Source organism: Elgaria multicarinata, chromosome 7 (assembly GCF_023053635.1).
Source record: "Elgaria multicarinata webbii isolate HBS135686 ecotype San Diego chromosome 7, rElgMul1.1.pri, whole genome shotgun sequence".
Taxonomy (NCBI): Eukaryota; Metazoa; Chordata; class Lepidosauria; order Squamata; family Anguidae; genus Elgaria; species Elgaria multicarinata.
In genome coordinates this window covers 57,985,230-58,012,754 of record NC_086177.1, presented here as the reverse complement: position 1 = coordinate 58,012,754, position 27,525 = coordinate 57,985,230, and the positions used below count along the sequence as shown (strand labels likewise).

Here is a 27,525-nt window from a genome sequence, read left to right as displayed (position 1 = left end):
CTTCCCCATGCTGGCTGGGGTTAATGGGATTTGTAGTTCAGCAAAGCTGGAAGGGCACCAGGTATGGGGAAGGCTTGCACTACTAGCTGTGCTTCAGTTCTCCAGGCATAATCGTGTTGTTTTCGATGTCCCTTCTCATTATTAAGGGCCCATTGGGACTTACTCTCATGGCTGAAAAAGGTTACATAATTTTGAAGATAATAGACAAACTTCTGTTTTAAATTTTTGCTGTTTTCACCTTCTTTCTTTAGGGAAAAGTGGGGGGAAGTATAGTTACATAAATTTTAAAAATCAGTTTCCATTAGGTACAACCTTCTAAAAAAGACAAGAGACTATGCATAAACTTCAACAAAAGCACCCCAAATGTCCATGTATGTCAATTTTTTGCTCACACACATACTTAAAAGCCTTTAGATTAAGATTGCTTGCATTGCTTTATTGCTTGTACTAGTTAATCAATTTTTAAATTAAAGATGCAGGTTTCCATTCTGGGGTGAAATGTTGGACAGCACCGCTTCTCAATCTGGGAGAGAAAAACACCAACTCAGTAAATTTAGCATTGGATCTTACACAATAAAGCTTATCCCTCACTACAATAACAAATACAGTTGTATCAGCTGCAACTGTAAGTGTGCAGTCTTCAGTACACAATAAAGGTCTAGTCTAGAAAGCCTCTTCTATCAAATAAAACACTTCTTCCTCCAGGACCAGAAACACATCCTTCTTTTTTCTTCTTTCTGCCATTGGTGTTACTTCTCCATTCTGTTAATGAAGGAATAGGCAAACAGGTGCCCTCCATGTGTTTCGGAATATAACTCCCATCAATCCCTGCCTACTGTTGATTTAATGGATTGTTAAACTTGGTCCCCCATTAGAAAAACCTGCTTAAGAGTGGAGATGAATTATATTTCTTAACAAATCTGTAGAAAAATCTATAAATTACTATGCCCTATTTGCAGTTTTATATATAAAAAATTCTCTTATCTTTCACATGCAAATAGCAGCAGGAAAATCTCTGTTCTACCACAACAACCTAGAAATTTTATGTCAATGATTCTGTGCCCTTTCATCATAGTTCTAACCCATACTGCTCTCTGATAATCAGCAGTGCACATCAAAGGAAAGGAAGCCAATGGCAAAATATTCAGTAAAGAGGCTTGAAAGCTATAAAACTGGCTTTCAGAAGCTGGCCAACGTCATGCTCTAAATGAAACCAGAAGTATCTCTTCAGTCCTTGACAAATACTTCTAACGTTTTAGGAATAACAATTCCTTCACCACTGTGCCTCTGAAAAGAGACGCGCTCCCCAAGCCAATTAAGCTGTAGATGCTAGGCTACACCTGCACTGCACTCCACTTGGAGCATGATGGGCTGGGAAACTCTTCCGGGCACATGTGTCTTATCTGCAGCTTTGTATTTCAGTGACCAGGAACGGCATGTGGGTGGAGTGCATGCAGTTCTGTGGAGGTGAGAGAGCGGACTGGTGGTAGCTAGATGGTGCTCTCTGGACAGTGTGCCCATCATAGAAAGCAACTAGGCTGCCAGAGGAGGATCCTCCCCCCACTCATCATAGAAATTGAGAGGGCTTCCAGGGTAGCAGTGTAACTTTCCATCCTTACTTGCCTACACACAGCAAGCTAGTAAAATTTCAAACAGGCTTGTAATATTATATGGCCTTATTTAGAAGGCTGTCTAATTGCATTAGTGAGCAGCTCAGCGTTGCATGCACTATTACACTCCATGCATTTAGCTCTTCTTTAAAAGCTAAAATCCCTGTGATGGTTGAGCCAGAGAGGGGAGCTTTATAGTCTATCTTTGAACTTTCACTTCTTTCCCAAACATCCAATGAATGGGATTAGGGATGCAATCTTATACATGCCTAATTCAGGAGTAAATCTCATTGGGTTCAATGGGGCTCAGTTCCAGGTAACTAGGATTGCAACCTTCAGGAAGGGCAAACACACACTATTGGATTGGAGGCATCACCTAAGATAATGTCCCATTGAAATCGGTAGGAATTCAGTTCCAAGTTAAGGGCTGCCAGCTGTTATCCATATGTATTACACCAATTTTATTTTAGGCTCCCCCTACCGGCAGCAGCTCCATAGCTTAAAAAAACAAAAACAGCCCAGCGTCTATAGGCTTGTTCACAGCTCCCAAAATGAAATCACTAAGAAAATAGTTACAGAGGTATCTTCCCAGTGACAGCTTTCACACCAATCACCTTAATAAAATGCAGGGCCACTTTAAAATACACTAGGGGGATGATTCAAGAGGGAGATCCTTAAAATAATTTCAGGGTTACACTGTGCCTAGTTCTTTGCCTTCTACCCTTAGAACAAACCTTTATGATCCCCAGAATGGCTGTTGAAAACTGCCAAAAACGTAGCCTACTACAAAATACCACCTCTAACTAGGCCACTTAAAACACACCTACTACAATCTCTGGGCTGTATCCAGACTCTACCTTCTGCTTTGCTTGTAGTGAGTCCCCCAGCCCATTTTTGGAGGGTCCCCACCACAACCACCACTCATTTCCTGACTCTGCCTAGCATTTTCAGGGGTTGAAGGAGGTGCCACGGGAAGCAGAGGGCAGAGACGTCCACATCCAGCAGCACAGTGATCCCACTTAAATCTGGATCCCACCCAATGACTCGGTTCACATAATACACTAACCCATGCTCAGTGATTGAGCGTGAGTTGCTGAACTGTAGGTTGTTTGTCAAACCATGACTTAGCATGTTGTCTGAACCCAGGATATTTTCCACAGGGTAGCTTGTTATCCATGCAGTGTAGCTTAAGCTTTCTTGAACAAGCCACCTTGACAAGCCATAGACTATTTAAACCAATGGTGGTTTAAATAGTCGTTGGTTATTTAACCCATCGTGAGTTATCTTGTATGGCGGGAGTTTTTTAACCAACAGTTAGTTATTTGGCTAAAATAACCAACATTGTGCAGAGTTGGCTATTTGAACCACCGATGGTTATCGTGTTGTGCGGAGGGCACTGTTGGCTATTTCTACAGCCACCATTGGTTGTTTCATCAGCCACAGAGTTGCAAGGCAAGAGCGGTCAAAGTAGTGGCTGCCATTCTAGTTCAAGCAGCAGAATAGATTTTTGGCAGCAATGGCTGATGGGATACTAGCAGGAGGACTGAATGGGGGATAAGTGAGTAGGGTGACCATATGGAAAGGAGGACAGGGCTCCTGTATCTTTTAACAGTTGTCTAGAAAAGGGAATTTCAGCAGGTGTCATTTGTATTTATGCAGCAACTGGTGAAATTCCCTCTTCGTCACAACAGTTAAAGCTGCAGGAGCTATACTAGAGTGAGCAGATACAAAAGAGGGCAGGGCTCCTGCAGCTTTAACTGTTGTGATGAAGAGGGAATTTCAACAGGTGCTTCATGAATTCAAATGACATCTGCTGAAATCCCCTTTTTATGCAACTGTTAAATTTATTTATTTATTTATTTATTTATTTATTTATTACATTTCTATACCACCCAATAGCCGGAGCTCTCTGGGCGGTTCACAAAAATTAAAACCATTCAAAGTATAAAACAACAGTATAAAACCATAATATAAAATTATGGATTTTAAAGATACAGGAGCCCTGTCCTCCTTTTCATATGGTCACCCTATAAGTGAGTCTACACAGTGTGGACTAATAGTCAACTCAACGCTGATCCTAATCCACACCATGGTTGGTTATTATCATGTTATGTAGGGAGTATACCCTTAGATAAACAACTGTCGAGTTGATTATTACCCCACCGTTGACTATCATGGTGTCCAAATGCACCCCTAGTTTGTTGTTTGGTTGTTCAGGATACTTAACAAGGAACCCTGTGAAAAATATCCTGGGTTCAGATAACATGCTAACCCATGATTCAACAAACATCCCACGGTTCAACAACACCCCATACTCAACCACTGAGTGTGGATTAGCGTGTTCTGGTAACAGCCCCTCCATGTATTTGCAGACTTGCTTATTTAAAGCTGTATAAAGCTGCTTGCCTCTCGACTGAGATAATAAGCATATGTGAACTCATCTGCTTACCTGTTCGCTATTCTGTCCTGCATACTGAGGCAGTAGTAAATGTGATCTCTCCTGCTATACCATAGCTGCCTGCAAAGGGTGCTTTATCCCCAGACCCTGAGCCCTTCTTCCCATTCATCACATCTTCCAGTGGTATGGCAACTGAAAGAAAAACTGGAGTTGGAGGCCTGCCGCTATCCTGTGCAGAGTTAAAATTGGGGTTGGCCATTTTCGGATCTGCTGCCCGGGCGACTGGTACAGGTATTGTAGCGAACCTCCTCACAGTACCAGCGGCATCTGGCTGTGTGAGGACAGCATGGCCAGGGATGGGTTTCCAGTCCTGTTTATTCTGAACAGAAGAGCCCACTAAAATGAAAGGTGGCGCACTTCCCTTCTTCCCATCTTCCATCATCACATAAGTTGGAGAGGACACTTGTGGTGGTTGACCGTGTTGTATCATCTGCGGCTGTAGATACTGCGTTTGGTCCTTACCACTAGATATGAACAGGGTTGCCTGGGAAACAGGAGCACCAGTTCCAACAGGTGGAAGGGGTGGTGGAGGTGGTGACTTACGACCTTGTTGTTTCAAATCAGTTAGACAATAGAGAGTCCACACATTAGAATATGGTGGTGGCTGTCCTGGTTCGCTTGTTGCCATGGCTATAAAATAAAAATTTAAAGAAAATTTGCTGGCATGAAAGACCATCGACTAGGCTGTACGAATTGCAGTCATATTGCATATTCTTACACACAACTTTATGCCGCAAGAGAAAGCATGTTACAGAGAGGAGAGAGAGGCCGTGGAGGCAAAAGATGGGACCCTGGCATGGCTGAAATGTAGGAACAGCAGCAGTGCTGAAGTCCAGAGAGAAAAGGTGCTTTTCTAAGTTGGTTAATTAGATAGGGTGGATCCAACTCTTTCCACCCCCATCCCAGTAGTTAATGATGAGCAGCCGCCAAATTTCTAGTTGAAGTAAATTGTTGGGAGGGATTCGGCACACATGAGCTCCCACTGCCAACTTCAGAAAGCTAGCTTCTTCCAGCCTTGCCCAAAATGTGTTCGCCACAGAGCCCATAGCTCACTGAATCCCCTCCAGCAACTTGACACCACTGACTTCTCACCACTGCAACAACTGTAGGAAGGGAGGAAATGGCTGCCCAACTCCAACCCTACTGACCAGCTTTTTGAAACACTGAAATAAATACAAAGCATCCCAATTTACCACTTGACAATTCAAGCTGGCCATCTTTATTTTTATTTTGTCTTTAGGTCGATTGTAAAGTTTAGGACTTAAAAAAAATTTTTTTTACAGTTCTGGGTGCCCCAAAGACCGGAGTTTGAAAATACTCCATCAGCTACAATACTACATCTTTGCTCCTCTTCTCCAGCCATGCCAACGTTCTGTGTTCCTTTAGCCCTTCGGCTTTCTCTCTTCTGTAACATGCGTTTCTAACTTACCTACCTATCTCTGTAACGGGATGTGTCTCTAGGGTGACTGTGCAATCGTAGACCAAGTCAATGGAAAAGAAAAGATTCTAGGAGAACTTCTCCAGCTGAGAGCAGGGGCGGGCTACGCATTCTTTACCAAGAAAGGGTAAGTAGCGGCAGAGGTCATGTTGTGAAGGAAAGCCGGGCCTCTGGGCCTCTTAGTAGGAAGTGATTAGTCCACGCCCTGCAGACCATCTGGAGAAGACTGGGCCTAATGGGACAGCTCAGGCAACCACCACCATTGCTTTTAAATGCAAAAAACTGATGTTAATGCAGTGTCAGGCTTGATTTAAAAAACGACAACAACAAAGTCACAGTCCGTCGCATCACTCTCCTTTCGCCGCCATGAGCATGTATGTAATTTTGGTTCGAGTTGTGTAGTCTACTGTGAGAATGGCTAATCATGGTTTAAAGAAAAGTTTAAAGAGAATGTCATATGCCGTCACACCCCGTAACTCCCTTGCCGAGTGTTGACCTGCCCTACCCACTCTGTTTACAGGAAATAATTCGAGATGTGGGCAGGAAACTGGGGCAGGGAACATTTACGTGAGGTAAGTGATGGGGCTTACTCACAATGAACCGCACACCTGGAAGCAGCCTTTGGGCAAAAATTCCACATATGCCCATTTGAGCAAGACAAGTGCCACGCCTCCTGTAACTCCTCCAAAACAAGAGTGACAAATCATTTACCTCAACACTGCACTGCCATGGGTAGTTGCATTTAAATAACTGAGACTCCAGTCCTCAAAACCCTCCCCTGGCAGGAAGCCCTATCACGAAGTGGGCAGCTGGAGGCCCTCCATGTATTTTGGCCTACAACTCCCGTCAGCCCTGGCCAGCTTAGCCAATGGTGAGGAATGACGGGAGTTGTAGGCCAAAACTCACAGAGGGCCACAAGTCGCCCCCTCTCGCCCAGGCGATTTTAGCTGGGCTCCCGCCAGTGCAAGTGCATTTGAAGAGATGGAGCCGGCTTGTTACTTACGGAGCTACAACATTACTACAACACGGAATAGGCAAGTTTTTAAAATATCTTGACTTTCTTACCTGACATAATAAAACCTGGGTCAGCTGATCTCAGTTGCTCTGTAGTATCCATCATGTCAGGGTCACATTCTGCATCATCTGCAGATGGATCTAGAATACTAGCAAACTGGCCTGCATTTAGTGAAGCTTTTACCGGATCTAAGAGGCATGCTACCGTGTCTAAGAAAGGGATGACTATCTGCTGTGGAAACTGCTCTACGTAAGGTGGTGGCGGCGGCTCTCCGCCGGCCTCGGGGTCGTCATCGCATATGGGAGTGATATGTATGTCTGAGGTGAGCTCAATTTCACTTGGGCAAGACTCAGCCTGCAATAGGTCATGATCAGGAGGAGGTGGTGGTGCTGGCGGGGGTGGTTCTTCCTGCAAGGGGACCTCGGAGGAAGCTTGCTCTACTATGTCAGCGGGTGGAAGCTCAGCCTGGCTGCCCGAGGTCACTGCTTCCTCGTGAAGGGAGGTCTGACTCTGAGCTGCTGACCCCACCCTGAGAGACTGGGCAGAAGCGGCTGCGGTGGGTTCTGCTTCCGCAGGGGCAGGCTCAGCTTCTGCTTCTGCTTCCGCAGGGGCAGGCTCAGCTTCTGCTTCTGCTTCCGCAGGGGCAGGCTCAGCTTCTGCTTCTGCTTCCGCAGGGGCAGGCTCAGGTTCTACTTCTGCTGCAGCCGTTTCAGGTTCTGCTTCTTCTTGAGCAGCTGCTTCTGCCGGGACAGGTTCGGGGGGAGGGGTATGAACCGGGCTAGCTGCAATGTTCTCTGCGCTGTGGGATAGCGTAGGAAGGGTCTGCACAGAGATTGCCACATCCTTCAGTTCAGGCTCAGAAGCATTCATGTCAACGTTACCTAGCATCTGTGCTGCTAGCTGGGCCGGATCGGCTGGGACGTAGGCGAGTCCAGCTGCCTTTTCGTCGACAGCCTTCTCTACAAATTCGTCAACAGTGGATGGGTATTGGGTCGTCTTGGTGCTCAGTTCGCACTGAGGCTCTTCGTTTATCTGGTCCTCTTCTGTGTCAGTAGATTTCTCCTTCCGTTTGGGTTCGTCAGAAATTGGAGTCGTGTCTAAGCCTGACCGAAATGCATCTCCGACATCGGCCCGTTTGGAACGGGGCATCGCTGTGGCTGTTCCTTCAGCCCATCCCTCCACTGCAGGAGAAGGAAGCGGAAGCAAGTGAAAATGGTGGCTCCTTCAAGCAGTCTCCTCCCCACCACACCGACAGATGTTTCAGACTACAATTCCCATCTGCCCCAGCCAGCATGGCTAATGGGGACAGATCATGGTTGCTGGAGTCCAAAAGACCTGGAGGGCACTGGGTTGGGAAGGCTGCCTTAAAGCAAAGAAAATGTAACATTGTTCAAAATCACCAGTTTCCAAGTCTAATTTGAAGCTGAATGCTCTTATTTATCAGTCGATGGGAGAGTCACAACAGTTAAAGCTGCAGCACTCTAACCACTACACCACACTTTCTCTCAATGTCTGAAACCAGCCTTTCAAATGCTGACAAGGAAATGCTGAGAGCATAATAATAGCTAAAATAGCATTGCCCAAAACAACATTGATCCATTTCTATACAATCAGAACCTTCATTTGGGGGAAGGTCATAACTCAGCAGTAGAACATATGCTTTGCCTACAGAAGATCCCAGCTTCAATCGCCATTGCTACCAGCCAAGGCTGGGAAAGACACCTGTCTAAAACCATGGAGAGTTGCTGCCAGGCAATACTGCACCTCACAATGGTCTGACTCAGTATAAGGCAGCTTTCAGTCTTCCTTATGGAATGTCAAGGGCCAAGCCTCTAGTCTCTTTTGTAGCCACGCAATGAAGATAGATTGATAGTCAATTATTTTTATTATGCAAGCAACGGCCAGATTAACAGTGCCTCAGGTTACAAGCAGAATCCACAATCAGCAACGCAGAGTTCAGTTCTACAGTCAGCTTTGCATAATACAACACTAATGAGACTACAATTAGCTATCTTTGGTTAATGAACTATGGCAGAAAGTTGTAACAAAACTGCCACTGGCCATCTCTTCAAAACTCAAGTGGCTCTCTAAATCCTGCCCTCAGGGTAGGTCTTCCCAGAGGGGCTTCTGGTAGGTTGCCAACCTTTTGAATGCCTCATAAACTGGCATTGCGCCTCCCTCCTAATCTGACATCTAATTCTTGGATCTTTTACTCCAAACTCCTCCTCTTCATTAAGATCTTGCATTCTCACATGGAGGAAGCCCTGGCTGGCTATTATTCATCTGATTAGGCTTGATCTGGACATACTCTTCTCTGCTACTGTTACTCCCACTGATCTCCTATGACTTTACCCACTCGATAACCCCTTCCCCCCCATCCCCACCTGACACCAAATCAATTTGTCTTCTTGTGATACTTCTGTAGAGGTGCTGACCCAATCCCTACATGGAACGCCTGTTGAGCACCACCTTCTATAAAACAAGATTCCTACACATTACAAATGGAACTTACAGAATCCTTTCTACTTCAAGAAACAAATTATTACTTTGTGTACTATTACGGGAGACTACAGATTGGTTAGTCCAACATCAATATCGGGGAAATTTTTAGAACAGATTATTAAGTGATCAGTTTGTCAGCATCTAGAAACAAATGCATTGAGTACTAGGAACCAGCATGAGCTTATCAAAAATAAGTTTTGCCAAACCAACCTCATCTCCCTTTTTGACAGTTGGCAGATCATGGGTATGCAGTAGACGTAGTATATCTTGATTTCAGCAAGCATTTCATTTGACAAGTCTCCCACAAGACACCCATGTGGACAAGGTGATAAAATGTGGGCTGGATAATACTACTGTTAAGTGGAGCCACAGCTGGTTGAACAATCATACCCAACTAGGGCTCATTAGTGGCTCTATGTCAACCTGGAGGAAGGTCTCAAATGATGTGCTGCATGGTACAGTCCTAGACCCCGTACATTTGTATAAATGACTTGGACAAAGGAATACAAGGGATGACTATCAAATATGCAGATGACACACAGCTGGAATGGGTAATTAACACCACAGAAGGCAAAAACAAGATTGAAATGCTGGGCCAAAAATACCACTTATCTATTTAAGTGTAAAGAATCAAAGGCTCAAACATGGGATGAGGAGACCTGGTGTGGCAATAGTGCATGTGAAAAGAATCTAGTTGTTTTGTTTGATCATAAGCTGAACATGAGTCATCATTGCAATGTGGCTGCTAAAAAAGAAAGTCAATGCAACCTTAGGTTGCATAGACAGAAGCATAATGTCCAGATCACAAGAAATAATAGTTCCACTCTGCTCTACTCTGCACTGGTCAGGACACATGTGGAGTGCTATTTCCAGTAGGGGTGTCAGAACTTAAGAAGGATGGAGACAAGCCATAGCATGTACAGGAAAGGGTTACCAGGGTGGCAAGGGCTCTTGAAATCACATCCTATGAGGAAGAGTTGAAAGAGCCATATATGTTTAATCTGCAGAAAAGAACACTAAAGGGAGACATGATAGCCATCTTCATATATCTGAAGGGTTCTTATGCAGAAGACGGAGCAGACTGGTTCTCTGTTGCTTCAGAGGGTGGGACTGGAACTAAAAGGTAGAGATGGCCAGGAAGCATATTTTCGCTAACCATTAGAAGAAACTTCCTACCGAAACTTCAACAGTGGAACAGACTCCCTCTGGAGGAGATGGGCACATCTTAACGGGAGGTGTTTGCTTAAACTGGGGGTGGGGAGCATCTGAATGCAGGATGGCCACCTGTCAGGAATGCTGTAGTTACATCCTGCATTGAGCAGAGGGAGTGGAATAGATGGCCTCCAAGGTCCCTTTCAGATCTATAATTCCACCAGATGGCAGTCACTAGTCCAGGAGACCTGACCTGATCTCAGGGCTGCTGCACACTAAACAGCCACCACATGGGGGGCAGTTTTACTTACTCCCCTTAAGGCCACATGCCACATAGATAAGACTACATAGATAAGGGACACATTTGGAGATGAGGGCCTGTGTGACTGCATGAAGAAATGCACAGAATGGTCTGTCATGTAGAGAGACACAAGAGTCACAGGAAGCACCCTTGGTGTGTTTCTACTGCATCTGCCCTAAAGGCACTTTGACCCTGGAGCTTTGGAGAATCTCATGTATTTTTATCCTTCTGATTCCAAGACTAGGGATGGGTGAGAAATTTGTCCTGTTGAGATTTTTACGCAAATTTACCACATTTTCTCCTCCTAAAACAAACAACAAGCCAAGAGAGAGCTGTGTATCAAAATCCACACTTTTACAAGCTTGGTGACACAGTCCATCCAGGGTTAGGGGAGAATGCTCACCCCCCAAAAATGTGCATGTTAGTGGAAAGTGTGCACAAAACGCATATATTAGAGAAACTGCATTACATCAATGGAAAATATTTGGAAAAAATGCATATGTGTGAAAAATGCACAAAGAAGTGTGTATACTTGGGAGAAACATGCACACTAAAAGTGCAAATTTTGGTGTAGATTTTTTTAAAAAAACAACAACATCTTCACAAGCATATGCAGAACAGGATGGAATGAACATAAGCCTGAAAACCTGACAATCTCAGCAAGAACAAGATTGACAAATCCATTGACTGTGCAATGCTGGGTTTCTTCCTCCTCACATGTTTTCCATGCTTCCATTTTCACACATGGGCTGCAATCCTAGATCCACTGACCTAGGAGTAAGTCCCACTGAACTCTATGCGACTTACATCTGAGTAGATGTGTATAGGATATCACTGTTGAGTGCTAAATCAACAGGTCAAGGTTCTTCAGGCAGACTGTCCCTAAATTAAGCGATGCAGTAGAAAATGAAGAAGGGAGAAATTAAACCCATTGTGACAGAAAGAAGATTTTTTTTAATATTAGCAATTTAAGGGGAATCTATAGGTCCAGCATGTCAAAGGCAGACAAGGGGAATGAAAGGCCTAATCTACACCAAGCAGGATTTTTCACTATGAAAGTGGTATGAAACCGGTATATAAGAGGCAGGAGCCACACTACTGCTTTATAGCAGTACTGAAGTGCACTGACAACTGTTGGGGGCCCATTGACACAGACCGCATACCACTTTCATAGTGCAGTATCCTGCTTGGTGTAGATTAGGCCTAAGATGCAGAGCCAGAAAAATAATTTCTATCCAAAAGGCAGGGGCTACCCTGTAAGAATATTCACCCAAACCGACAAACTGTTAAGTCATTGGTTCATGAGTCAATGGAGACAAAGGCTCCGTAGTGTACACAGACCGACTTCAAGTAAGGTTGGTTCAATGAAAGACGTTGCCTTATCTATTATGGGTTAGAGAACACCCGTTAAATTAAATGGGAATGAAGTTAACCATGACAAACTGAAGTCCCATTAGTTTCAGGCCTATTGCACTGTTCCTTACATCCTCACCCCCACTCAAAAGCCAGGACATACGAACATAAGAAGAGCCATGCTGCATCAGACCAAAGGTCCATCTAGTCCAGCATGCTGTGCACACAATGGCCAACCAGCTGCCCACAGGAAACCCACAAGCAGGACATGAGTACAACAGCACCCTCCCGCCCACATCCCCTAGCAACTGTTGTACATAGACATACCACCTCTAATAGTGGAAGTAAGTAGCATACTGGAGGTAGGTACCATACAGTCATTCTCTTGACTCATTCCCCATTCTGTCTCTCAACTATGTCCTAGTGTAGAAATGAAGGTTGAATAGACAGTACTGGGTCTAAGTTTTGGAGGGCCCTTGGGCAAGACACCCTCAGTATGTCAACTCCTTCAGTGAGTCTACCATCTCACCGCCATGGTCGCCAGCTTCTATTGCTCCTCATCCTTTCTCCTCATCGTTACTGCTTGGGTGCTCGGCAGCCACAAAGGCAGTGAGCAAATTGGCAGTGGCCTCTACTGCTTCCCTTCTCACTACCACCGCTGCCTGGCCCAGAGCAAGAGGTAGGTGAACAAGCAGGTTGCCATGGTGAGAATACGGGGTAAGTCCAGGGGGCTCGTTGGTGGGGCTCTGCTAGGGGATGGGCCCTCGGCAGGTGTCCAACCATGCCTACCCTGGACCCCAGCCCTAGGAATAGGGAACAGGGCTTTGGCCTGAACAGGAGTCATTTTGCAATGACATAGATGTAAGTATCCCAGGAGATGCACTAAGACCAACATGCAAACTATGACCTAGCTTTCTTTCGAGGACTAAGATGTTTCTTTACTACATTATATTCAAGATTTATTTAAGATTTCCAGACTTAATCTAAACCTACCCACAAACATCAGAATAAAAAAGAAGTTAACAAGCTACTCAATGCAGTGCTTCTCTAACCTTCTAAAACAGTTGCTTGCTCTAACATATTATGAATGTAGAGGCAATTGTAAAGTATTGAGGGGGGTGAGAGAGCACAAGGGCACAATCCTATTCCTATTTAGACAGAAAAAATCAGACCAACATACCCCAGCCAGGATTGCACCCTCAATGTTAGTTGTATGCTTCCCAAATGAAGCAATACTTATTGGTTGTCTGAAGGGGGTACCCATAAGACTGTGAAATCCAGGATCTAAAATTATTTAGCTGTACCACTGTTTGCCCATGCCAGTATTCCACTGCAAATCACAGCCTTGGCAACAGCACTGTAAGTTTCTTAAGAGTCCAAATGAAGATTAATCATGAATTCACAGAATGTTTAGCTCTACCTACAAAGAATTGCTTTATTGGTCATTTCATACCTCTAGTGGCATGGAATTCTCTCACCAGATCTTTAATGTCCAAATTAGGGTGTTCTGGAAAGAAAAATTTAAAAAGCCAATTAATTTAATTCAGCATCTCAGATTTTACAGAGGTTTAAAGGGAAGGGGGTATTGCTAACAATTTACACATTCAAGACATTGGAAGTGATAACACCAGTACCAACAGTCAGTGAATTGCTCTATGAACTAATATTCAACTTTATTTTTATTTTTTAAAGCAAACCTTCTCGAAAAACGATCAGCTCCCTGAAATATACAGCAGCAAACTCAGTGATGTTGGCGGGACTGGCTTTGAGAACTGCTCTGCTCACGCCCTCAAGCAGAGTCTTGAGGCCATAAGGAACCACCATCCTGGGTTTTGCGGTATGCATTGTTGTCGGCTGAAGATGAAACTGCAATTTCACCACTAGAAGGAAAAGAAGCAAAGTGAAGAAGGATCCTGACATTTCTACAGTCTACCCTTGTTGTACCCGGGACATTAAGTCTATTCAAAATGGATCCCACATGCTCACAGGCACTACAACACTGTTTTTTCAGGGCTTCTGGATGGATGGCCACTTGAGGGTTAAGAACGTAAGAAGTGCTCTGCTGGAGCAGACCAAGGGTCCATCTAGTGCAGCATTCTGTTCACACAGCAGCCAAGCAGCTGCCTGTGCAAACTCACAAGTAGGACATGAGTGCAACAGAACCCTCCCGCCCATGTTTCCTAGCAACTGGGGTACATATTGATTTATTACATTTATATTCCGCCTTTTTTCCTCCAAGGAACCCAAGGTGGCGTACATAATCCTCCTCCTCTCCATTTTATCCTCACAACAACCCTGTGAGGTAAGTTGGGCTGAGGGTCTGTGACTGGCCCAAAGTCACCCAGTGAGTTTTCATGGCTGAGTGGGGACTAGAACTCGGATCACCCAACATCCAGTCCAACACCCCAGCCACTGCACCACATAGGCATACATCAGGACTAGTAGCAGTTGATATAGCCTTCTTTTCCATGAATTTGTTCATTGATTGAGGTAGGGGAAGTCTAACATGTGTAAACCTTCATGTCAGCCTTCCCCAACCTGGCACCCTCCAGATGTTTTGGACTTGGATCCCATCAACTCCAGCAAGAATGGCCAAAGGTCAGGAATGCTGGAAGTCGTTGTCCCAAAAATCTGGAGAGAACCAGGTGGTGAAACAATTGTGAGAGGGCAATTTTAGCTGCTGATTCCAAAGAGGAGGGGCTGTCGCAGGAAATGCCATTTCAGCGTTTTGGTTTACAAAACTTCATTTTACCTCAGATCAAACATCACAGGACATGGAAATAATTGGGGGACCCAGAAATCAGCTTTCAGCAGTGGTGTAGTGGACCTGGGGGCTCGCAGGGTTTGATTAGTAGGGATAATGACATCATCTGCCGACCCCCTCAGAGGGGACTTCTCTGTTTCCTGAGCTTAGCTGCAATCCTTACAATAGCTAGTATATGTGTGCGTGAAGTGGGGGAGGATAGATTTCCCCCCCAACAGCACTATATCCTTTTTGTGGTGTAGCTTGGTCTTGAAAGAGCAACTAAGGGCTCATCTACACCAAGCAGGATATTCCACTATGGAAGTGGTATGAAAGTGGTATATAAAAGGCAGGAGCCACACTACTACTTTATAGCAGTATTGAAGTACACTGCAGATTCTACACTACTGCTTTATAGTGGTACAGAAATGCACTACAACTGTTGGGACCCATGACACATCTACCCCAAGCAGGATATAACACTATCAAAGTGGTATGAAAGTGGTATATGGTATGTGTCTTGGGCCCCAACAGTTGTCAGTGCACTTCAATACCACTATAAAGCAGTAGTGTGGCCCCTGCCTTTTATATACCACTTTCCTAGTGCAATATCCTGCTTCGGGTAGATGAGCCCTAAGACCCATTAGCTGACTTTGAGATAAAATGTTTCTCTCTGGTGCTATGAAAAGAAACTCCTGCAAATCTAGAGCTGGGGTCTCATACACACACAAATATTTTATAATATAATATACAATAAACACATGCACACGCACACGCACACACACAATGTGCCTTTATGGGGACTGTTGTGATGGGCATCTGTATCTCAACATTTACCACTACACCACTGGCTTCCTGATAAGAAGTTTGTAAATATGTATCTACAGTGCAAGATAACCACACACAGCTTTAATTTATCTGGAAACCACCCATTAGATATCTGGCTTCCATAAATATCTGGTCTAGTTCTTGAGGTAGCAGTCAACCATCTGTCAGGTAGAGTGGATTCCTGCATTGAGCAGGGGGTTGGACTCGATGGCCTTATAGGCCCCTTCCAACTCTATTCTATGATTCTATGAACATAAATCCTACATAAAGTAGATCCATTGAAATGAATGGTGCCTATGTTAGTCATGACTAACTTAAATCCCATTCATTCCAGTGGGTGTTTGATTTTTGTGTTTGATTTTTCCCTGAGTTTGTACATTAAATTGAAGCCAACAATCTCAAAGCCAACATTTCCCTGCTTAGGCTGCAATCCTAGGCCGTTTAAAGAATAAGTTCTAGTGAGAAAACGTGGATAAGATACAGCTGTTCATTCCTGTGCCGCCATACACCAACCTTCCCCTCCTGGTGCCTGCAAGATGTTTTGCACCACAACTCCCAACATTCCTGACCACTGGCCATGTCAATTTCTGAAGGGCACCAGTTTGAGCAAGGCTGCTATACACTAAGAGTGGAGATCTGGACCATAGAGCGTTGTCACAAATTCCATACATCTTTGAGCATTTCCAGCTTTTATGAGGGAACAAAATAGCTACAATGGATATCTCTTCAGGGTGAGCATATACTGTATTCATAAAATCACAGGTACAGTATTTCTGAAACATGTTTCGAACTCCTGAGGAAACATTGCCTTATGAGCAATCCTTTGAAATCGTGTCCCAATTGTTTGTTTTTTAAAGCACCATGTAGTGATTAAGAGTGTTAGACTGTGATTCGAGAGATCCGGGTTTGACTCCCCACTCAGCCACGAAAATCACTTGGTGACTTTGGGCCAGTCACTGACTCTCAGCCTAACAGGGTTGTTGTGAGGATAAAATGGAGAGCAGGAGGGCCATGTATACTGCCTTGGGCTCTTTGGAGGAAAGGTGGGATGTAAATGTAACAAATAACTAATGTAAACACAGAAAAGATGTAAGAGGAAAATGTGGTCCTCAGCTTAATTCTATGAGCCCTCTGCAAGCAAACAGTTCAGACCTCTGACAAGAGCAAACTGTCCCTCCTCTGGCAGGCTGCTGAGCAGGGAGAAAGACAGGCGAGGGTGGTACAAAGTGTACCAGAACGACGGCGGCTTGCCTCAGGCTCTCATCTGCCATCGACAGGCGCTCGCAACATGTGACACCAGGGAATTCCATCCCTCAAACAAAGCAAGGTTTCCCCCACCTCTCTTATGAGGTATTACGGGATAGTATCCAATGCTAGTCCTACATAGAGTAGACCCATTTGATTCAATGGGTCTACTCTACTCAGGATTAACATTGGATACTACTTCTACTATCGGAGGCAGTATTTATTTATTTATTTATTACATTTTTATACCGCCCAATAGCCGAAGCTCTCTGGGCGGTTCACAAAAATTAAAATCATCATAAAACAACCAACAAGTTAAAAATACAAATACAAAATACAATATAAAAAGTATGCCTAAATTGCTGGGGAACATGGGCGAGAGGGTGCTCTTGCGCTCATGTCCTGTTTGTGGGTTTCCCGTAGGCAGATGGTGTGGCCACCGATCTGGCTCTTCTTATATTCTTATGTCCCCAAGGTTTCACCACCATCTCCACGCTTTCCCCCCCTCCCCCAAATTCTTCATACGCTCGTGCAAGTCAGCAGACAACGGGTTGCTATTCCATTCTGGGTCCCTGGAGGGATCTCTAATCAGAAGCGTGGGGCTTCGACTGAACTGCGAGCCCCGTCCCGCCTCGTCCCCTTGCGGGAGCCGTCGAACAACGCCAGCTCAGCGCCCCACTCGGCGCCTTCCCAAGCCGCTGCCCTTTGCCGGTCAATTGTGGGCAAGGCTCCGACACCTCCCTCGCTCTCTGCACGGGGCTCTCCCGCGGCGCCCATGCACACGTGCGCCCAGGAAAAGGCTCCCCTCCCCTCTGCGTCGTTGCGCCCCCGCGAGCCACAAGGGAGCTCTCTGGCCCCTCTCAATCGCCGTCGCTGCGGAAACGCCCCCGACCTTTCTGGTAATTCTGTCGCTCGTCGGCTGCGCTAACGCTTCCTCCTCGCCCCTCGCCGGAGCCTCCTCTGGAGTCGGGACGGAGCCCAGCGGGCCTTTTATGTCAAGAGGCTCCTGGTGGGCGGGCTAGAGCGCACGCATTTATGAGGTCACAAAGGCCGGCGTAGACCTCGGCAGGGTCAGCGCCAAAGCAAGCTGGCGTGGCCGCCGCTGAAAGACCCTGTTCGTCCGGGTGCGCGTGTTTACGCGTGTAGGTGGCCAGAAGCTAGCCCCTCACGGCCTTCAGAGCCCCATTGTCTTCCAGAGAAGAGATGAGCACCTGTTTCAGCTTCTCCCCGAAGGCAGTAGCCTAACAGCGGCTACGTCATGCCCTTTACATTAAGGTATACAAGAAGGATCAATAGCTGACGGATTTCCCGAATTCCGGAAATACTTCTACCTTTTGCATATGATGGGAGGGTGCTGTTGCGCGGTGTCCTGCTTGTTGGCCCCTGGCAGACAGCTGGTTGGTCACCGTGTGAACAGAGTGCTGAACTAAATGGACCCTCGGTCTGATCCAGCACGGCACTTCTTACGGCACCTCCACTTCCCTTACTCGGCTTCGTCCTTTTTCTTCTGCTGCCCCTTACGCCTGGAACGCTCTTCCAGAACACTTGAGAACTACAAACTCAATCACTGCTTTTAAAACTCAGCTAAAAACTTTTCTTTTCCCTATAGCCTTCAAATATTGAGTTTGTTCTGACTCTATACTGTTAGCTTCACCCTACCCGGTGCCTGTTTACACTTCCCTGTGCCTGTTTGCATTCTCCTTCCCTCTTTATGGTTTACTACAACTTATTAGATTGTAAGCCTATGCGGCAGGGTCTTGCTATTTACTGTGTTATCTGTACAGCACCATGTACATTGATGGTGCTATATAAATAAATAATAATAATAATAATAATAATAATAATAATAATAATACGTTCTTAAAACTAGGACATCACTGTGTATACCAAATTCCATGATATTTTATCACACTTGACACACAAATTTCATACATGAACATTTTAATCATGTTAGAAATGTGTCATGGGTGAAGGGAACTATGAATACCAGTAATACATACTTCTCCCCACTCTCCCAAATCATTGTCAAAATTTGTTTAGGGCCCTCCTTCCTGTATTTTGGAAGTGCTTTATGAACACAAAGTATCCACACATACATATATACATACACATGCATACTCGCACACACACATTTCTGGGAACTCTGTACTGTACACTTTAGATAGGTTTCTCTAGATGACTTAATACTGACAGGAACATCTCTCTTCTCATTAAAAGTAGAGGTGCAAACTGCTTCGAGCATTTTACTCAGAGCCAGTAAACACATAGCATTGTATTCAGACAGACATAGATTAGACCCACTGAAACCAGTAGGCCTTAACTGAACCTAAGTTTCATTGATTTCAATAGGCCTGTTCCAAATATGACTAAGTCTGGATCCCATGTGTACTGGGTCTGTGCTTCACCAGAATAAAGATTAATTACAAATATCACTCTCAATGGTAGTAGGCAGTCTTTCATTTTTCTAAGTATTAGCCTTCAAGCAAAACTAAGTTTTCTGTTCTTCAGTTCTAACTCGTTTTACAACTAAAGACATGGAATTCTTTACTTCAAACTCTTACATAATGAAGAACAGATGCACACTTACATTTTCTTTCAGTGGTCAGGGTTGCTGGGATCTACTGAGACATTTTACATCTTTCATGTTGTTGCAGCTTAGACTTGCCTAAACCAATTCTTGTGTTGTATCTAATGTTAGTCTAACTGAAGTCCCATTCATTTCGTGTTTAGCCTAAGTAGTTCTAATATTGGATACAACCCATTCTCTACTCCAAATGGATTAAGTCCCAAATTAGAATTTTGCATAAGTCTATGAATTTTATTAAATCATATAGAGCACAATCCTATGTGTGTTCATATAGGGAAAAGTTTTACAACTCCCAGCCTGCAACAGCCACCATGGCTGACTGAGGTATCCTGGGAGTTGCAGGACTTTTTTCTGTCTACACCAAAAGAAACCGATTTCTTACTGACAAAAGAAGCTGCTAGCAAGAAAATGTGCTAATTGAAAAACATAATTGAGAGGGGAAGGGCACCTTGATGCATGCCAAGAAATGTGTCTGGAAGCACACTGGAGCCCACAGACACCACGTTGCCAGGCAGGGTAGGAGAATGGAAGTGAAGATGTCGTTTTCTTTACATTTTCAACTGGACGAGCCTCTCTGTTCATCTACCTGACCCACTTTGTGGGTGAGAAGGGCACTGGGGAGGCCTCAGGAGGGGAAATCCACCATATCCTATGGGCCCTAGGCCACTCTCCCAGCAACGGCAGGATTGCTCTGTAAATCTTATTCATTTATGGTGCTAACTCCTGTTGATGTATTTGTAGAATGCGAAGATAGCCCCTTTCTACTTGTTTGATCAAGTAACACACATGTGCAAGTATTAAGGGACACATCAGGATGGGATTCTTAAATGAAGAAGCTAAGTCAAAACAAGGTACTACAGATTTTATTTAAGAACAATTGTGGAGAGAATAAGGAACAAAACATTGAAAGTTAGTGGCTGAACAAAGAGTGTTTGCTCAGAGAAAAACTGAACACAGCTTTTAAATAGAACAAAGTACAGAAAGTTTGCACAGGAGAAAAAACCCAGAATGGAAGTCTCTTGAGTACACATGAAATACTCTTGTTCAAGCTGTAACAGAAAACTGATTCATACGTTGAACTCTGCATCCGCACCACAATACATAATAAACACAGCAGTGCATATGCATTTAAATAGCTAAGTGTTCCTATAGCAGGGCCACACCCACACCCACCCCCACACCACCCCCACACTGCCAAATTCAGCAGTGGCTATTTTGTGGTTTGTGTGAGTGTGTGTATGTGTATTCACCCCAAAATAGAAAATTTAGCACTACAGAGTGCTAAGTGTCAAATTTAGGTTGTTTGCAAATTAAATTGGACTGTTCAACGGGGCAATTTAGCTTGCAAACAAGCTCCATTTAACCCTTCTAGCTCTACGGAGTGGTGCGCCACCAAATTTCGATAGCAAACTGCCGGGGTTGTGGTGACAGACACCAGGGGGCATAAATGCCCCCCAGACTTCCCGCAGTTGCCCTTCCCTGCCTTACAGTATACATCAAAGAGGGCAGAGTGAAAGGCCCAACCCATGTGTCCAGAGATATCTGGAAAAACCAGCAATTTAAATGCATGTGCACCATTCTCATCCGACACCACCACATGTATTTTGAACACTGATATTCATAGCCAAGTGTGAATCAGTTCTGAGTTGAACATGGTACGTACAATTCATCTGTAAAACTTGGGGAAACTAACATGATGGAAGAACAGATGCTTGGGTAGTTGGGCCTAGTATTTAATGAGGCCATAAACCAACATTTGATATGTACTTAGAAAACTAGGTGAGAGGGAAAGGGTTCTATGTTACAAACGTTTTCCTGACAAGCTAGTCTTCTACGTGGAAGGATTTTTTTAAAAAAAATGTGAAGAAGCATTCAGTCATGAGAGACCTAACTCAGGAAGTGTCTCTCTACAGTAGTTTTTACTTAAATGCAAGTATGGGGGCGGCGCTCAAGATTTGATCAGAGAAGGCGGGGTACTATACTTTTTCTCCAAAGCAAAATATATTCCCACACTGCTTTCCTACCGAGGGGAGAGAAACCAGGCTCAGCTATTGCTTCCAATGAGAAAAAAACAGAACACCAAGATGAGGAGGGAATAATGATCAAGAGAAGATTAAACACCTCCTTACCTCTGTTCCTATCCTTGATCAAATTCAGAGCCCCTGCAGCTGCACTGGACAAAATAGGGGAGACCACTGCATAACATCAAGTTTGGCCATAAGTTACACACTTCACTTTGATCAACGTCCAGGTAAACTTGAAAAACGTGACTTATTTGTCATTAGGAAGCTATTTAACTAAAAGAGAATTACAAAGAGAGGAAAAACCCAAATCTTGTTCTTAATTATACTCAGCAGAAATACATATAAAAAAAATACAAGTTCTGTAAATTAATGATATTTATAGCACACCACAGTAAACAATCTAAAGTGACATGTAAAAATTCAAGTTCTTCACTTGAAGGCATAATGCAATAAAAAGGTATCAACAACAACAAAAATATACCTGTCCTTTTAAATTCTTAAGACACATACATAGGTGTGTATGTATGTGCTAACCAATGAGAATGCTTAATCTGTTATTGCTATTAGACCATGCCTCCGAGGTATAAAGTATAAAAACATATTCCGATTACATAAAATACAGTTATGATTGTTCTCATCACTGGCATAATCTAATATAAAAATCTTTGACAATTACAAGATAGAGGTTTCTTCTATGAGGTGTGCATGAGAGAGGGGGGAGAGTGGAGGAAATACACGGGTGAAAGTGGCACTGAGCCATTGTCCGTGCACAAGGCGAGGTTATTTTGCTCGCAAGATTAATGCATCTCAGAACAGACCTGTGATAGGAACAGGCCCCCAAGATCATGTCACTACGGCTTTATCTATACTCTGATTACTTCTGAGGAGGCCCAACTACGGACCCAGCATTACAGTACAAGAGTCTTGTAACTTTAATAGCCTTGCTCACACACTTATTGGTGCATAATCAACAAGTCATTGAAGCTGGCACACGTGTACTTAAAATAGCTTACTTCTATTGCAGTCTATGATGCCAACCTGGCTTTACATTAGCGGTTCGTGTCTAAAAGAAAGATTGCAGGCAGGGTACAATAGAAGGAACTGTAGCAGAAAAATAATTCAAGTATATTATGTCTACTTATAAATCACAATTAGTGATCAAAATTACTTCCACACTAGTATATAGCATAGCTGACCTCTTGTACTTGTCCAAGGATGAATTCCCCTGGAATGTAAGATTTGCTTACGTTTTTCAGAGGCAAGGTGGTTGCTCCTGTAATCTGCACTCAGAGGCCCTTCTGTCCCCATGAATATAGAGAGGGATATAGGTGCTACTGTTGCTCTGTTCTATGCCCATTGGTTTTCTGTGTGACTACTAGAGGAGAAACAATTCTGTTGCAAGGCAAATGCAGACTCCTGCTCTAGCATTGCCATTATTGATTATCTGCCCCATTCTTCTTTTACAACTCTTGGCTCACATAGAGAGAAAATGTATTACAAGTATCCTAACAGATCATTGAACACAAAGTCCAGAAGCGTTACTGCACATTCTGCCATTTTAACTCTCACACACACACTGTCATGCCAGGTTTTTGTACATCTGCCAACATGACAGCAAACACCACGTCTGTAAAATGCAACAAAAATTGGGAAGCTGCCAGTTTAAAAATGGGATTCCCCCAAAGCAAGAAAATCAAGGCTCAGTGACAGTCAAGCCTGAATAAATGTATTCACAGCATATAAGGTTCGATCCAATCTGGACGTGAGTGCAAGTTCACTCACACAATGGGACCTCTCTGTCCTCCCCTCCCCTCTGTGTGTGCCCTAAATCTTCTCCAGAGGGTCCCCCAACCCTCCAAAGCAAATCTGGGGGGCCCACAGAGGGAAGGGGAACTCCATTCTGCCAGGGGTTCCCTTCTGATGGCGGCACACCACCACTGAAAGTAACCCATTATAGGACCACAAAATTAAAGCTATCTAACATTCAGCCTCTTTTTAGAATGTTGCAGATTTAGCAACCATGAAGTGTTTTTTAGCGCATGAGAGCAATAAAAGACAGGTAACCTGATCAAGCAGCTCCAGTGTGCACTTGGTAGTTCCAGTGTACAGGTGGTAGCCCAAAGAGTGGGCCTATTCGTTTTGGGGAATGTTCTATATGCACTGTGCCATACAGAGTATCACCTGAAGTGAGTGGGGAAATCCCTGTTTGCATTCAACTCCATGAGTTCTCTGGAAACCTACTGAGCTTTGAATCAGGGTCACTGAATTTACACTCTCCATGTGCCAAGAGCACACTGGAGCCAGTCAACTCAGGTGAAGTGCAAAGAAGATAACAGCATTTTGCAGAGCATGCCAGATAGATAGATAGATAGATAGATAGATAGATAGATAGAGGAGTGAAAATAAGGCATTACCACGTTGAAAGAAAAAGTAAACTGTAAACTACAACAGCTTCACAGAGCTATACAACTGCCAGGTATTTAGGAAAGACTTCTATTCAAAAAACTGTCTTTTAAAAAAACCTTAAAAAAACCTTTAAAAAATAACACTAAGATAACGTGTGACCATTTTAAAAGTCGGAAAAAGTGAGTGCAATTCAACACTGTTAAGTTACTTTAAAAGATCTAAAACTGAAACAAAGATAAAGTGACACCGCAGGTTTGGAATGCCACATAACTTTTGTTGTATTTAATGTATGTTTTAGCAACATGAGGGATAATTTGTAAAGGCCTTGCAGTGGCAAGGCTCTTAGACCATGGTGCCGTTTAACAGATATAAGATGCCTAGCACAATAATTAAGGATTCAAAAAATAAACATTTGGCTGAAAAATAGAAGAAAATCTCTAAATATTTTCACAATTCAACATAAATATTGGGGGCAGGTTTTGTTATTTACACATGTCCGAATGATCAAAAAAACTTCAACAGGTTTGTTGTGCTGCAAGTCCGCCAGGCTTGCTTCTTTCCAGCTCTGTTTTTGTTGGCTTCTGGATAAAATTATATCTGTTTCTGCATATGTACAGTTTGAAACAATTAATTACACAACATCGTTTCAAATGAACAGGTGGTTCCCCCCCCAAAAAAAAGAACAAATAAATCTATCTGCAGAAAAACTACTTGCAGAAACTGAGCCAATATCATTACGGGAAATCAAAGTGTGCTTATTGTAGGCTCGTTTGTACAATCACAGGCTAAGACGGTCAGCTTAGCTAAAAATAAACACAACAAAAAATACAACCCCAAAGCGTTAGAACACAAAGACCTCTATGGGCAGGGCAGTTTTCCGGCACAAACCCCACTGAACCACAGGAGGAGGACGCAAGTATGACTTCTAGCTCCCGCTTAGTTAAATGGGACTTGTGCAGAAGTTACCACTGGACTGAGCGCAAGGTCACATAACCTTTCTAGTTAATTCTATCCTTAGTTGTTGAGATTGTAACGTTTTTCCGATCACCAGCTCTATATGTTGTGGAAAGGGTCTCTGGCACAGGTGGTGTTTCCGGAGAGAAGCTGGTCTTCCCAACAGCTTTGTTCTCAAACTGTATGAAAGGAAGAGCTGAAGGTTCCTGTCCATCACTGGGGGACCACTTCTCTCAGAGAGGCTAATGCTGCATGTATGCGGACATGCAATCTGTTCTCGAAATCATACCCTGTGAATTCCTCCTAAAAGGAAAAAACACAACTTTATGAACCTGACCCATGTTATAAAAAAGGGGAAATTATGAAGGATGGTACAAGACATTTAAGGCGCAAGCCTATCCACATTTAGACAGGAAAATTCCTACAACTCCCAGTACTCCCCAGCCAGGAATGCTGGGATTTGTATTTTGTTTTTCAACATGGTTACAAAATCTCAAAAGAAAATGTGGGTTAGTAAGGATGTAATTATAGGCTTCTCTTCACTTCTTATACTGACTAACTTTAACCCCCACCCCACCCCCTGCAGGCTATCTTGCGATGGGAAAGTAGCCCCTTCTTTACAGACACAAAAATCGGCTCAATTCATTTTGAATTTTACCTTAGCCTGAAGCAGTAAGGTTTTGCCTCTTGGGACGGTCTGCAGGAGAAAGCAAAGTATCATTTCAGAAATTTTTATGCATTGAAAAATGCTTTAATTATAATGGTTTAATAAGAATTCTGGTTCTGATAATATGAAGATCAGCTAGGAAAATGTTTACTACTAGCATGTAGGTAGCTAGTTTTACTGGATACCATTGCTCAGGAAATTTCAGGTATCTCAAAGTACATGGAATCTGTCCCTTTTAACAACACTAGTAACATCCAAATAAAAGATGAACAAATCTGTAATCACATTAATGAGCTACAAAAAAAATTAGAAAAAGATCCATGCTATACCTAAGATATGATGAGTTTTTAGTTTATGATGAGACAATAATTTTAAGCCAACAATCCTATGCCCCATGACCCAATGCTTAAATCAATTTACAACAAATTGCAAACATGGGTACATATATAATCTAATCACTTGATTCCTTTGATAAAGAGACAGGCAAGCAGAACCTAAAAACAACAACCCATACAATCAGGAATTCATACAGGGCCAATTGCTACTTGCATTATGAAAGCACTGGATTGCAAAGCAGCTGAGTTTAACACAAGCTTTAGAATACAGGAATGTGCCCTATAAGCCTGGTAACACAAAAAAAGAGGGCAGAAAGAGAATGTACATTCCAGTTCACTTGTAACTGTATTATGCTTCTATGTGTAGCAGTAAGTAGCACCTAGCCCCAAATTCCAAGCAAAATATTCTACACGGTTACCTGTGGGTCTTCTAATAAAAGACAACCAAGTTCATAGCAAGCATATGGCTGAATATACAAGTTGTTTTGGCGGCACAATTCATCTTTAAGGGCACGCTGAAAGAACTGCAAAAGAAAATTAACATATTCAGCACAGTAGTTTCCAAGAACAAAAGAAAACTTTGCACTGGCCACGACATTTCTCGTCAGAGTTTGCAACAATCTCCAACTGTAAAATCTCTTAATTTATGGGTTAGTTTTCTAAAGTGATTAATGCACCAAATCAAAACTACACTGGGAAGAAATTGCTAGGGGTTAGGGATACTGATCCTTTAAAATAGGAATGGATTTAAAATAGGAATGGATCCAGGTTGGTGTAGTCTGTTTAGATATCCGCCTCTCCTGATGTAGTCTTTGAGCACCTTGTACTGGTTGAAAAGAACAGAGAGCAAGGAAGGTCTCTGTTCCAGCAGACTTCTCCGGAATCTCATTTTCCCATCAGTGGGGAAGGGTGGGGGAGAGAGAAGAGCTCCTACTATTGGGAAATTGCCTGGCAGCCAAGTGTATCCACTGCTGCTGTTGTGCATTTCAAGGGATTGAGATGCAAGCAAGCAGAAGGAGGCAAGGAGATGAAGAAGAATGGAAGAGAAATTCCAGAACATGGGCTGTCTGAGAATTATTATTATTATTATTATTATTATTATTATTATTATTTATTTATTTATTTATATAGCACCATCAATGTACATGGTGCTGTACAGAGTAAAACAGTAAATAGCAAGACCCTGCCGCATAGGCTTACAATCTAATAAAATCATAGTAAAACAATAAGGAGGGGAAGAGAATGCAAACAGGTACAGGGTAGGGTAAGCAGGCACTGGGTAGGGAAAAACGAACAGTAGAAAGTAACAGTAGAAGTGATTAGACTTTTATTTTTATTTTTTTTAAATTTTAATCCACCTAATAACCAATGTCTCTGGGCAGATGACAAACTGTTAAACAACTAAAATGCCATGTTATTAAAATCATAAGATAAGCATTTTGGTCTACAGACATTTTGGCCTACAATCTCTGGGGCTTCACCCCTCCTCTAAATATTTCATTTTACATAAGTCTGTGTATTCATTGTCTATGTTACCAGTACTGAGAGTATGTTCCCTTGCCAAGTCACAAAACTTGCTCTTAAACAGATACCAAGATAATTTACCTGTTTTTGCTCTGCTCTTAATACACTTACCTGAACAGCATCTTCAGCATTTCCTAAGCATTTATGTATGGCACCAAGCAGTAAGTTCTTCAAACCAATAACAGCAGAATCATCAACTTCTTGGCAAGCTTTGTCAGAACACAAAACAAGGAATAGGTTCAAATATATAGTTTTTAAGCACTCACCCAAAAAGTTAACTGCAGCCCCCATTGAACACAGGGTGCATATCTTATACTCTACAGCTTCTAGCCCCATCCATAAAAATATTTACATGATATCAACTGGCTTGGATAAATGGCAGC

General features: G+C 43.3%; 2 protein-coding genes across 2 annotated transcripts in view; both read right to left on the bottom strand.

Moving 5' to 3' along the window:
• Positions 1 to 331: 331 nt before the first annotated feature.
• CABYR (calcium binding tyrosine phosphorylation regulated) lies at positions 332 to 17,590 on the bottom strand. The gene is made up of 6 exons (XM_063130648.1): positions 17,538 to 17,590; positions 13,527 to 13,709; positions 13,283 to 13,336; positions 7,403 to 7,702; positions 4,060 to 4,698; positions 332 to 523 (listed from the first exon to the last, which is right to left on the bottom strand). The coding sequence occupies exons 2-5, from the start codon at positions 13,672 to 13,674 to the stop codon at positions 4,067 to 4,069; spliced, it is 1,134 nt and encodes a 377-aa protein (XP_062986718.1). The 5' UTR covers positions 13,675 to 13,709; positions 17,538 to 17,590; the 3' UTR covers positions 332 to 523; positions 4,060 to 4,066.
• A 2,489-nt stretch (positions 17,591 to 20,079) lies between these two features.
• Positions 20,080 to 27,525, bottom strand: part of TTC39C (tetratricopeptide repeat domain 39C) — a 44,977-nt gene continuing 37,531 nt past the window's right edge. The window contains exons 11-14 of the mRNA XM_063130643.1: positions 27,254 to 27,351; positions 26,038 to 26,142; positions 25,275 to 25,313; positions 20,080 to 24,919 (exon numbers count right to left, since the gene is read on the bottom strand). Of these exons, the coding sequence (XP_062986713.1) occupies positions 24,830 to 24,919; positions 25,275 to 25,313; positions 26,038 to 26,142; positions 27,254 to 27,351 (332 nt within the window). The 3' untranslated portion in view covers positions 20,080 to 24,829. The remainder of the gene's footprint in view (positions 24,920 to 25,274; positions 25,314 to 26,037; positions 26,143 to 27,253; positions 27,352 to 27,525) is intronic.